The sequence below is a fragment of the Alternaria dauci genome, chromosome 8, assembly GCF_042100115.1.
Source record: "Alternaria dauci strain A2016 chromosome 8, whole genome shotgun sequence".
In the NCBI taxonomy this organism is placed as follows: Eukaryota; Fungi; Ascomycota; class Dothideomycetes; order Pleosporales; family Pleosporaceae; genus Alternaria; species Alternaria dauci.
Window position 1 is genome coordinate 2,072,389 of NC_091279.1, and position 12,581 is coordinate 2,084,969.

A 12,581-nucleotide genomic window follows, 5' to 3' on the forward strand; every position below is an offset into this window, starting at 1 on the left:
GAAGCTACGACTTGGTTCCTGCTCCGATGAATCGAATATTGCAGATTCGGCCCGAGGGCCGGGTTTTACCTAATCGTTCAGCAAAGCCGAGACTTCCCACATGCAGGCTACAGCTCCGCCTCATTCATCAGCCGTTCGGGTTCAGACGTCCAGACTTCACCGCAAAGTACCGCACAGGTTCTGCTGGAGGTCTCTAAGGCTTTGCACACTCGAATTCATCCAGGTACGTCCTCCAACTTTTGCTGAATACACGATCTGGATGCTTGTACTCCGGACGCATCCCATCACGTGATGAAGCCGACAACGATTTTCATCTACTGCTTTACCGCTACATGTCATGCCGCCTTCCAGGGACCCTTCAGCTTTACCCAGCGGACAACACACTTGGCTGTCTCTCCTCCGGCAGGGTTCAATGCTACGTTCGAACAGAGGTACTGGCTTGACGTGGCCAGATATTCCAAAGGTCATCCCGTTCTGATTGTTGATGCTGCGGATAAGCCAGGGGAGAAGACCGTTAGCTTGATCAAGCAAGGCATTGTCAGTCACATCGCTGATGATGTGGGAGCTGCCATCGTGGTCCTTGAGCAGCGGTACTACGGGCGCTCTTTCGTCACTGGAAACCTCTCCACAGCTAGTCTTCAACTATTGAACACGGATGAAGCTGTGGCTGACATGGCATATTTTGCCGAGCATTTCCCTTACGAACAACACCGGGGACTGGACGCCTCTGTGCTACCCGTCAATGCGCCATGGATATCCTACGGGCACTGGATAGCCGATACAAAGGCTGCCTTACTACGGAAAATGTATCCAAAACAACTTTGGGGTGCTATTGTATCCTCGGCCCCTCTCCTGGCTATACAGAACGTGTGGCAGTACCTTGAAGCTATTCGACTGCGAGCGGACCCTCTTTGCATGCAGGTTGTGACCACAGTTGTGGCTGATATTGATGATGAGATTGACCGAGCCGGCATGGACGATGACGGGGAGATAATTATTAATGAATCGCTAGAACATTATCGGGATATGTTCAACTTGAGTAGCGAGAAGACTGTACGTGATTTCATGAATCAAGTCGCGACGCCACTAGGCCTGTGGCAGAGGCGGTCGTGGGATGAGAGGCAAGAGGACAATCGAGCGTGGGAGTATTTCTGCGCAAACCTGACGCGAGGAATTACGTTGGAAGAATCGACCAACAGCCACACCAGCGCAATCAAGCAGAACATCAAGGCCGTTTTCCATAGCCAAGCCATGGAGAACTATGCCTACTACATCCGTCACTACTTGGCTGTCGGCCATCAGAAGGCTATATCTCAAGTTCTGCAGCCTGTAGACGACGAGTTGTTTGCCTTTGGCGAGATCCGGCGTAACAAGACTGAGTCTCAGAAGACTGATCTGGATCAGGTCTGGCGCTTGTGGTATTGGCAAGCGTGCACTGAGGTACGTATATGCATTTAATCTGGCTCGATACGGTTGAAGACTGACCAACTATCTGCAGTGGGGCTATTTCTCCGCGGCTGAGCCTTATCCATTGCCAGCAGTCCTCTCACGTTCTCTTAGCGAGTTCTACTTGACAGAGGTCTGTCATTTTGCTTTCGATATCCGTAAGTTTACCTTCTGTCAAAAAGTCTATTATCGCGCGGCTTACTGACTTCTGCAGCTGACGATTACGTCGTCCCTGTCGAAAGTATCAACAAACATGGCGGAGTAACTCTCCAAGCTCCTCGTTTACTTTTTGTGGATGGTGAAGATGACCCATGGCTGCATGTCACTGCGCACTCTCCCTTGGCTGGCGATATACGCGCAAAAATCGGCGATGGACATCTTTTACGACAAGGAGGCTTTGGAAATGATCGCACCGCTCTGCCGAAGCTTACTGATGAGCCCATTGAGATCCGGCTAGTTCATGAAGCGGAGATTAAAGCAGTCCGATCATGGGTTGCCGAATGGAAAGAGAAGAATGAGGAGGGCACGGGTGAGTTATGAGGGCGAGAGGCTAGAGGCCATGTACATTCAGCCAGGAATTCACCCACGTGGGAGACATAATTCTAGTTCTACACTTGTGTACGAACATTTACCGCGCAAATTCTGCGAAGCTCTCAACAACGCGCACTTCCACCTTTTTGGCGAGGTTGTGTTCTTCCCGCGATATGCGTCGTAGCTCTGCCGTGTAAGGTTGGTTCCGATGGAACTCCAAAGCCGCCGCGTCAGTGAACCTACGAATGATTAATATCTTTAGTCATGACCATCAGGTTCCATTTCACAAACTTCTCAATCACATAATACACTCCCGCGTCTGCGTCCCAGATAGCGCGAAACGAGAGAGCGTCCGGCTCGTGCTTTTCAACCTCTGAGACAAGATGATCTAGCATCTCCCGAACCTACAAGGTGCAGATGACTAAGAGTCAGTTCAAATGATTTAGAAAGATGTATGTAAAGGTTCACGTACCCTTTGTTCTCTTCCTGGAGCCGGTGTGACGATATTGATTGTATGGAACATGCTGGAGCGTTGACGTTGACGTCGATAATGATAAACACGAGGAAACGTGATGAATGGTAGGAATCAATGCAGCTGAATGTAAAGGAAGGTGTTGTAGCAAACTGTATGCCTTATAATGCCGCAGATCGCGCCGGCCAGTGCCGTAGGCAAGGGATACCTAGGAACTACCGTAATACCGTCGGTGGGGCGTGATTTGCTCAGTTCTTACCATCCCACCAAAGATTGTGGCCGCCACCTGCGATCCTATACATTCATAGACACCTGATGTGAAACGTAGAGAGAATGTCATATTAGTAATAATATTAGAGTTTCTCCTTACTTAAGCAGCTCAAGCCTCTTTAACCTACCCAAGTACTCTCGAAAACATCGCGCAAAAAGGCTCTTCGAACAGCCGCTGCCAATACGTGTAATTCAGTATGGCTCTTGTGAAGAAACCGCTGAGTCCTACCGGCGCATTGGACGCATTTCGCTCATTCGATGTTACACCAGCAATTGGGACGGAGTTTCCAGATGCAAGCCTCAAAGACTGGTTCGAAGCTCCAAATGCGGACGATTTACTCCGTGACTTAGCGATCACAGGTCAGCTTCTAGAAACCTGACACCTACATTCATGTGTCAATCGCTAGGTTGCCCAATGGCTAATCGTGGAATTAGTCTCGCGTCGCGGCGTCGTTTTCTTCCGTAAACAAGACGGGCTCACTCAAGACATGCAAAAGACAATAGTCCAAAGGTTAGAAAAACTTACAGGCAAGCCAGCTACTTCCTCACTTCACCGCCATGCTGTCCAGCTCAATCCGGACGCGGATCCTGAGATCCTGCACATCAACTCCGAAGAGAACAAGAAGATTTTGAAAGGCACTGAGTTTGATCCCGCAGGCCCACCACGCCAAAGCTGCCGCGGATTATGGCATAATGATATCAGCTATGAACCTCTTCCAAGCGATTATGCCTTACTTCGACAAACGCAGGTGCCTAGTTCAGGAGGTGGTAGGTGCTTGGATCTTCTCCGCCCACATCTACAAGAAACGTGGCTGACATTCCGGCACAAGATACATTATGGGCTTCTGGATATGAAGTGTTCGACCGCATCTCGCGACCTATACAGGCGTTGCTCGAAAGTCTCACTGCTACCTTTGCGGAGCTACGTCAGCGCGACGCTTCAGATCCTCGGTTCCAAATTCCACGAGGAGCGCCAGAGAATGTAGGCACGAACCTCCGACCAACACATCCAGTGGTCCGCACGAACCCTGTCACCGGTTGGAAAAGCGTCTACGCCGTTGGTCTTCACGTCCAGAGAATCGACGGACTAACCCACGACGAGAGCGAGAAGCTGAAACGTTGGCTTACTGGGTTGGTCGTTGAGAATCACGATCTGCAAGTGCGCTTTCGTTGGAATAACGTTAACGACGTCGGTATGTCGCGCTAATGTGTCTCATTGTCACATGCCAACTCCGCATCCCGATCTCTTGCTGTATGCGTCATTTGCTAACGAATATAGCGATATGAGATAATCGCTGTACATTCCACAGCGCCACGTACGATCATGAAGGTTACGGTGCAAGGGAAGGATACCGTGCTTGCGGTGTAGGAGAAAAGCCGTATCTAGATCCTAATAGTACCGGGCGGCGGCAAGCTTAGCATCGTTCGTAGGAGAGCCCGTACTAAGTCTCTCCCGACTCGGTCCTACTGCTCTTTACCGCTCACGACCTACAACACATAGCCGCGTCGACATGTTACGTACATCTGTAGCTGATTGCCAAGTCCTTGTTTCTTCGGTGGTCCTGCGTCGTTCCTTCTTCGGCGTATTTCAATCTGTGCGGGACAAGGTGTCGGACCAGAGTAGCGATCGTTATCCGGCGCATCTGCATTGTGACTCGGTGCTTAAATTGGCGGAGTATCTGCCTGACTCCGGTAGTATCCAATTTGTCATGAATATAGCCCTAGACTAGAGCATGTACCCTGCGTACATGAAGACGGGTACAAACGTGGTTGGAACAGATCTTCACATTAAGCCGTTTCGGACGCCAGACCGGTCTGGTTAGCTTCAACATGAGTTACCATAACATCTCCGTGGAAGACTTTAACTGCAGATGCGCACGCAACCTTGGATATCACACCACCACGGCACGGCATCATGTCCTTTCCAGGCTCTGACCCAGAAAACCCACTGATTGGCTTGCCTAAGCTGGATCTTCTGCCGAACGATATCGACATATTTGCCGTATATTAAAAGATCTTCTCTGGTCGTACGCTCGATACGACGTGCATGAATCTATGGACCAGTGGGGTTGTAAATGTTCGAACCGCGGACCAGCCGCCGTTGCTGATGCTTCGGGCACACAATCTTATCGCCCATCGGATACGTTATCACGGATCTGATATGATGCAAATCGACTGGGTGCAGCTCGTGCTGTTTGACGACGTCATGTCGTGTGCGGATGAAGAGGGTGTGATCTATAATGCTTTGAGTGGCCGTACGACAAAGATACCAGCACCGTTCTTGTGAGTAGTGCAACATTCTATTCCAAGGCTCGTCGGCATCAAGCCGTTCTAATAGTTCTCTGTGTACCCTAGCCACCCTCCAGGTACATTCACAATACGCAAGGAGAGCAAGATGTGTCTTCATCTCGTGATTGAACGTCCAGGAATCCCCTCGTATGAGGGAAAGATCCTTGCCGGTTTGATCCCAGGAGATCACGACAGAATTGCCTTGATCCAGATACAGCCGCAATGGAAAAATGGCAAGCTCGGCGCGAGGACATATCCGCAGCTAACATTCATGTTCGTGGCAAGTATTGCGGACATCCGAGACAAATCCGTAAAATCTGCTCAAGCGCGGGGGTCATTTTGGGGCTTCCAGAGTGGGCCACTCAGTTCTTTGTTTGGATTTGAGAATGGTGCGTGTGGAGAGTTCCAAACCCTTGGACCCATAGTGAAAGGATCGCCAGACGAAGCAGCCGTACCGGAACTATGATCCAGGTACTACGCTGATTTCCCGCACTTCTTCGATGATGGCGGAGCGCTGAGTCCAGATTGGAACAAGCTATGTTCGGGAGAGCTGAAGGGCGATGGCTTGAACAAGAGAGTGATTGGGCTCGAAGAATAGAAGTTCCCGTCGCGATGTGCTTGTCACCGTGTGGAAGGAATTCCGCTTTCAGTTTTTATACCCTTGTTGCGGTTCTGCCTTTTGCGTAGGCTTGAGGTCTGCAGAATACCGGTGAGGAAAGAGGGGTTGCACGACGGTCGGAGAAAACGCAGCCGGCCAGGTCACGTTACCGCAACCGCCGTGCTAAGAGTCGCCTACAGTCCTATCTCTAGTTAAGATACGTAGCGTGTTTTTTAACTAGTAAAAGTAATTACTAAAGTAGTAATATATAATATTCTATACTCAAAGAAAGTTACTTCTAACTGCTTTAACTTATAAGACCTGTATCGCACCCGCTCTCGTAATGCCTGAGAGCATAGTTTACCTAAGCATTAACTAAGGTAGACGATAACTTACAGTTAAGATGCCTCGGCCAAAAACTATATAAAGACGAAACATCGGCTATCTTAAGACAACAGACTAGAGAGTCACGTACTAACCTATCGATTCACTAAACTCATAATAGTCGGTTCTAATCTTACCTTTCTCTCCCTCTCAGACGCCGTTTTTAGAGCAACACAATCCTTTCAATCTACGACTATTGCTAATGCACTCATTTCTGATAATTCAAATGTTGAAATTAGACTGACAGTACATCAGCGTATCAAGGTTGCTATAGTACTTTTGTACACAGTAGAGACTATGCTATACCGGAAGACCGCGCAGTAAAAGGGCTTTGGAACCAAGGAACATCCGACCACGCACCTCTCCGCCCGCCTGTCAAAGCCAGATTTCGACGAGTTTCCCTGGGGCGCTGGTGCCAAGCCCGACCGCACCCCCAGTATTTACGTAGAGCACCTTCTTGCCGTCTTGCTCCATAAGGTATGTCGCCGTTCCCGACTCCACGAGCTCGCTCTGGATGAGCACCGACTCGTCTCCGTCGGGCGTGACGCGCACAACCTGGCTGGTGGTTGACGTAGACAGGTACGCGGTGCCATCGGCCTCGAGCGCAAAGTCATCCAGGTTCGTGTAACCCTGCGCAAGCAGCTCCAGTTCCGCCCCTGGACGGATCGCAGGCGACGTCTGCGACAATGCGATCCGGTAGAAGCTGCCACGGAACCCGCTGGTGAAGTACACATGTTTGGGGTTGCGCACAGGAGGGACCTGCAGACCATTGAGCCCTGTCGGGAAAGTAGAATTTTTGGTGGGAGCCAGCAGGTCTGGGTTCGAGTAGAAGATTTCGACGGTCGGGTCGGTGCTTTTAAGAGGCAGGCTGTAGATGATGCCTGCGGTGGAGTCCGCAAGAAGCGCGGTGGGACTTGATGAGGAGCCCTTTGCTCGCGGTCCGGTCGTGGTGGCTGGGTTCAAAACAGCAAGACCATTCAACAGTCCCGCCGCGGGGAGCTGGGCGATTTGGGTCACATGCGGCGTGAGCGCAGAGCTGTTATCCGCAGGCGCCGTCCAGTTGCGCAGGTCGATGGTCCAGACGCCCCACGAGCCTGCTATGGGCGCGCGGTCACCACCGGTGACCTGGCCGGCGTTAAATACAAAGACATCGTCCTCGTATTCGTCGATGCCGAGTGACGAGTTGATATCGGCGCTCGGGGGAAAGGCGTGCACAAGGGTTGCCTGGGTGGTGACTGGATTCACGGTCCAGATCTCGCCTGAGTCGTACCGAGTAACGAGGAGGTCTCCATTCGTACGTGACGTAAGGCATTCCAGCCAAGCATGCTGTGGGGTCGTTGGCTGCCAGATGATGTGCGCAGGTGGAGTCTGCGAAGGCAGGGGCAGAGAGTGAACCCAAGGATGGAGAGATGCCGTCAATTTGCTTACGGCGATGCATATTGAGCGGATTGGATGCGATATGTCGTACCTATGGCGATGCTAGTTGGTAGACGAAGGTGTATGAGCTCGGTTCTGTCCCTGCGGAGAGTCTTAAAGCTCCAGTCTAATATACCTGTCATCAAAAGCCGCTGTTGATCGGAAAGTACACAAACTAAATATCAGTCGTATCCGGACCGCGTGGAACTATAGCTTAAACCATGTTTGTCAGTTAAGGCAGAACACAAGCTCTTGCTTCTTTAAGTTTTTCCATCCCTAAGCACCAACAATCATTGGATCACGATTTTGTGGTCGTCCCTGAAGCTGGGATAATTCTTTCAATGCTTCCAACGATGCTGCCTGTCATCATCCAATGCATGCGAACTTGAATGGAGCTCTTCTGCTCACGGTGACCCCTAGCGTTAGAAGCACTAAGATTTCCCTCTAGTCCAAAACAACTGATGATGTTCGAGAAGTCCGACCATGTTTTGAGGCTAGCGCATGACCGCAACTACTGTAGTGCCGAGACGGCTGAAACCCTGGTTTGTAAGCTTGTGTAAGTCCGAGACCGAGATTTGCGAACCGGTCTAGGTAAAAGCCCACGGGTCCGAGCTGTCGATGGATTTTTGTGCAGCAAAGCAAGGATTGATAAACCTGATAATACAGCCGCGCAACGAATATATCACGGAGGCTATAACGCGTATATTCACATAGACGAGGACCATCATGGCTGCGATTGACATGTTCGCTCATGGATATTTCCGCTGAGCCTGGTCATCCCAATCATATAATACAAAACGGGGAAGTGGACTTGAACAAACCGCGCCAGCGAATGCACACCCATTCATGGAAGGCGCATCGAGAAGATAATGAGAGATTACCATGATCCGCCATCAGAAGATATCCATCAATCATGCCTTTCCTTTGCCCATTTCGATCAAATTACGTGCCCATATACACACGCTCAAATCAGGGGGTATGTCCAGCTAAAAAATGCCAATAGTTCACGCGAAACGGTGGAGGCTCGGAAATGCGAGGAGAAGTCGTAGCTACTATCGGCTCTGCAAGATACTACCTTGCAAATACCTTGACTATGCCGTCACCGCCTGCTGAGACGACGAGGCGACCGTCCTGGCTCCAGACGACGCTGCACACGCCTTCGCCGCGCATGATGCGATGTGCGGTGATTTCTTGGGTGCATATGCGCTTGTCGAGTGACCAGAATCGAATAGAGGCGTCGTGTCCAGCGGACACGGCCTCTCGGCCGTCCTTGCTGAGCGATAACGAAGAGATAGCTGCGGGGTGTGCAAGCATGCTATATGTACATTGTCCTGTTCTTGATCAGTAGGGGTTAAACGAGTCGTTCTGAGAAAAACATACCAGAGTTGGCATCGAAGAACCTGATGAGATGGTCTTCGTGCCCACTGATAATAACTCCCTCCAGGCCGCCATTAGCAGAGCCAGTCGGGCCGTGTATACCTTCTTCGTCGGGACCACCTCGGCCAGCCTCTTGTGACGCACTTTCACGAAACTGCGAGCTCGTCACAACTGATGTGATACCAGTCGCTGGAGTTCCGTCGTAAGACTCGTTACTGGCCATACCGATCAGCTCCTCGCCGGTCCTCGTGTCATACACCAAGATCGATGCGTCAGAAAAGGAGACGACAAAGTTCTCTCCAGTGGGTGAAAGCGGACTAATGCACGTAGGCGAAGGATGCGTGTCACGCTCGATGGTGTGTATCAACATGTAATGGAATGGTGTCGTGGTAGCGATGCTGGGCTGCGGTGAAGATGGGTGGTTCGATCCAGACGTGACCGAGTGTCTCCGGCTGCCTCCAACACCACGACGAGAGTTGGTCTGCGGTGAGACCAACTGAGGCGGTGCACTTACAGCCCATATCTTGATGGTACCGTCTGCGGATCCGGACGCTAGTATGACGCGGTCCGGTCCTCCATACTTGCTGCTGTCGGAGCCGAAGAGGTTAGCGCAGGTAGTAGGGAGAACGCATACAGTCCAGACGGCGTCGGTGTGCCCTTCAAGGGTAGCCTTTGGGTCAACCCGGCCTCGTTCCCATACGCGGATCGTGGCGTCTTGACCACCCGAGAATATCCAGCCATCGCCAGAGACCCTTCCTCCGGTGGCAAAATGAGCAGAAGCAGGACAGGCCGCTAATGATGTAACAGTGCCTTCATGGCCGCGATGCGACCAGAATGGCTGGATGTCTAAATCATTGTTCATGCTGTGCTGATTTGCGTAACTTGCGGGTATCATCCATCTCTTGATCATGCCATCATCTCCTGCTGTGCAAATCTCTGGTTCACTGGGGCTGCCACCCCCGGTGAAAATGACTGACCGCACTACATCAAGATGGCCGCGAAGTGCAAATCGGACTTTGAAACTTTGCGGGTCAGTCTTCGCCGCTTGCTGGGCTACGGCTTGTTGAGCTTTCTGGTCATTACTCAGTCGTCTGACGTGGTCTTTGCTGGTCCTCTTTACGGGGCGCGGTGGCGATTTTGCTGGGATGCTATTCGCCGATGGAAATTCTTCGGTGTCTGGCCTTCTGGGTGGGCCCTCCTGCGCTGTCTCGGATGCGGGGTCGAAAATCCAATCGTCCGTCTCTTTCTCCTGGTTGGCAGCCTGGGTGGAATCCGGAGCGTTTTCCTCGCCAGTTGGTATTTGGCGTCCTTCGCTGTCGAACGCATGTGTCACCTTTTCAACGTGCTCTTCGGGTACCGAGGAATAATGCTGCTGATTCTGGGGCTGGCGATGCTGTGCGAGAAGTTCCTGGGCCATACTAGCGTTCTGCGGAAGGGGTTGTTGCTGTGAGGGTTCTCGTGTCATCTGTGGCGCATGGTGGATCTGATGCTGGTTGGCCAAGCTCTGGAGTTCAGAAGGGAGTGGCACGTTCGGAGGCTGGTGAGTGGGCATGGACGTGCCCGGCATGGTGGGGAGTTGTGACTGCAGCCTCTGACGGTGCTGTTGTAGGTAGATGTCTTCCATCGAGGCCTCGCCGTGGTTCAAGTAGCCGTTGCCGTTGGCGAGCGGCTGTAGGTTCTGTTGTTGTTGCGAGGCTTGCGGGGGCGGAGTAAGTAGGTACGTGATTTCCTCGACGCATTTGGTAAGGTAGAGCTTGGATTTCTCTCTGAGGTTCTCGCGGTCGGCTTCTGCGCGGTCCAAGAACTCCGAGTCAACGTCAAGGAAGGAGTTGTGTTTCTTGTTTTGGGCTTGGCAAGGTCAGTACATGTCTGGAGCATAGTCTGGCGGCATGGGATACGCACGCTTGGTCGAGTTTACGCCGCCCTTCTTGCCCTTGAGGTCCTTTTTGTCGTCTGTTGCGGCCTCGGAGTCACCGCCTGCTGCCTCGCTCTTCTTCTTCCTCTCGTTGGTGAGTGCCTGTTCGAGCATCCGGATATGCTTGTTTAGCTGGTCGTTCAGCTTCTTCGCGCTGCGCACCTCGCCCTCCTGTTTCGCAATCTTGGCCTTCATCTCGGCGCGCTCAATGTCCCATGCATTGCGTGCTCGCTCATGGTTGTGCCACTCGAGCTGGAGAAATCGCATAACACCTGTGACTGTGTCAGCCTGCCAGTGTCCCCGCCATGTATACTGCAGATCCAGGGGAACTGCATACCCTGCAGTGTGTACTCCGTCCCCGCGGGCGCATTGCCGTCACCCCCTCCATTGGCACTGCCGCCGTTCATGGCCGAAGGCGACTGCCAGGCCATGCCAGAGCTCTGTTAGGGTCTCGTCGCGACGATCTTGCGTCTTGGTGAGTCGTCTTTACTGCGGGTTGGCATGCGGCGTCGGGGGGTCGGCAACAGCGCGGTCGACGTGTCGGAATCTGGCTCCAGAGCTCGGACCCTGGGGGGAGGGGACACCAAACGGATGAAAGAGGCGCAGATGGTGATTGAAGCTGTTGGGAGACGGGCAGTGAGGATTATGCGCACGCGCAATAGCAGGTCTCGTCACGGCTGCGGCAACATCCACATATGTCGTCGCACAGGGGAGTCCGTAGCGCCGATGCGGGACCCTGCCAAAAGTGGCGCACGGGCCCTATCACCACAGGATGCGGGAGGAGCGAGCAAGCAAGCTGCTCACTGTGCTACCATCACAGCTTTTGTTGGCAGAAGCTTGAAAACACCCAAAACACACTATAACAACGCACCAACACCCAATATCAGCCCCGGATTTACCTCTCCGAAGCAAGCTTGGCCAGGGTTTCCTCATTGACTCCCCAGAGCATTTCATCAAGGGCTTGCAATGCCATCCGATATACCATCAGTACTAACAAGTAACGCCTGGACAGGGAACTCTTCTATGACTTCTTCACTGTGAGTACTAATATTCACATGTCCGCCCATTCATACACTTCCCCTTTGTCACTTATTGGGTTCCGCCACTGCACAAGCTACAAGCACCCCAGCAGGAGCGCAGATGATTTGCTAGCATTTGTGCAAGCTTTCGTCGTCTGGGAGCTCAGTCCTTTTGTACTTTCCATTCGAAAGATGCACGCTTTGTTCAGTCTCCTTTTGCGGACGTCAGAGGGTGGCAGCTAGTGACTGCTGCATCCGGCGACGCTGTGCCTTCTGGTCACTTATCAAGTCGTCAAACTGAACGCTAACAACTGCAATAGTCCTGATTCCTGCTGTGGCCACCTTCAGATCTGCTGTAGCCGCAATCGTTGCCTTGTATCGAAATGTAGGAACCGGTAGCAGTTTGTGTGCCCGAGTGGACGATCATTCACCGGCCAGCACAAAATGGTATTGTAGTCGCATTTCATTACTTCTGCCGTCTGATAATATGTTTCAGTCACAAGCTACGTGCCTGCCAGTCTATTTCCGTCACCCGTATGACCTGGTCATGCCAAAATCACGACTCGCACCCCTGCACCGGCCACCATGCCACGGTACGATCTGCCAAAAAAGAATCTGGGACACTGCCCGTCTACCAGAGTGGATTGACTTGCATTTCACAGTGTCACGAAGCATTCTTTTACACGCCGTATCACGTTCAAAGACGGGGCTGGTGCCTTACCTCCAACATGCCAAGTGGAGCCTTCCCGATTGGTACATAGGCGTTGGACGCTACAACCTTGTCACAACATTGGAACCTCTTCCCAGCAAGACTTTACCAATTCACCCCACCTACCGCCAAACGCCACCACTTCGAATCCTCCT

At 52.1% G+C, this 12,581-nt stretch overlaps 4 protein-coding genes across 4 annotated transcripts; 2 read left to right on the forward strand and 2 right to left on the reverse strand.

The window, feature by feature from the left end:
- Positions 1–146: 146 nt before the first annotated feature.
- On the forward strand, positions 147–1,986 carry ACET3X_008627 (uncharacterized protein; the record flags this gene model as incomplete). The annotated part of the gene is made up of 3 exons (XM_069454821.1): positions 147–1,440; positions 1,499–1,604; positions 1,661–1,986. Exons 1-3 carry the CDS (start codon positions 292–294, stop codon positions 1,984–1,986), a joined length of 1,581 nt encoding a protein of 526 aa, XP_069304229.1. The 5' UTR covers positions 147–291.
- An 866-nt stretch (positions 1,987–2,852) lies between these two features.
- On the forward strand, positions 2,853–5,709 carry ACET3X_008628 (uncharacterized protein). Its single transcript, XM_069454822.1, has 4 exons — positions 2,853–3,079; positions 3,155–3,487; positions 3,550–3,912; positions 3,999–5,709. Exons 1-4 carry the CDS (start codon positions 2,917–2,919, stop codon positions 4,004–4,006), a joined length of 867 nt encoding a protein of 288 aa, XP_069304230.1. The 5' UTR covers positions 2,853–2,916; the 3' UTR covers positions 4,007–5,709.
- Positions 5,710–6,365: 656 nt separating this feature from the next.
- On the reverse strand, positions 6,366–7,428 carry ACET3X_008629 (uncharacterized protein; the record flags this gene model as incomplete). Its single annotated transcript, XM_069454823.1, has 2 exons — positions 6,366–7,214; positions 7,261–7,428. 2 exons carry the CDS (start codon positions 7,426–7,428, stop codon positions 6,366–6,368), a joined length of 1,017 nt encoding a protein of 338 aa, XP_069304231.1.
- A 1,049-nt stretch (positions 7,429–8,477) lies between these two features.
- Positions 8,478–11,129, reverse strand: ACET3X_008630 (uncharacterized protein; the record flags this gene model as incomplete). Its single annotated transcript, XM_069454824.1, has 4 exons — positions 8,478–8,737; positions 8,787–10,631; positions 10,686–10,970; positions 11,036–11,129. The coding sequence occupies 4 exons, from the start codon at positions 11,127–11,129 to the stop codon at positions 8,478–8,480; spliced, it is 2,484 nt and encodes an 827-aa protein (XP_069304232.1).
- Between the last annotated feature and the right edge of the window lie 1,452 nt (positions 11,130–12,581).

What these genes read in the sequence shown, in the direction of transcription:
- ACET3X_008628 (XM_069454822.1), top strand. Translation starts at nt 2,917, where the DNA reads ATGGCTCTTGTGAAGAAACCGCTGAGTCCTACCGGCGCATTGGACGCA. An exon ending in CCGTGACTTAGCGATCACAG is followed by an intron (nt 3,080 to 3,154) that starts GTCAGCTTCTAG and finishes TCGTGGAATTAG; the next exon opens with TCTCGCGTCGCGGCGTCGTT. An exon ending in GGTGCCTAGTTCAGGAGGTG is followed by an intron (nt 3,488 to 3,549) that starts GTAGGTGCTTGG and finishes TTCCGGCACAAG; the next exon opens with ATACATTATGGGCTTCTGGA.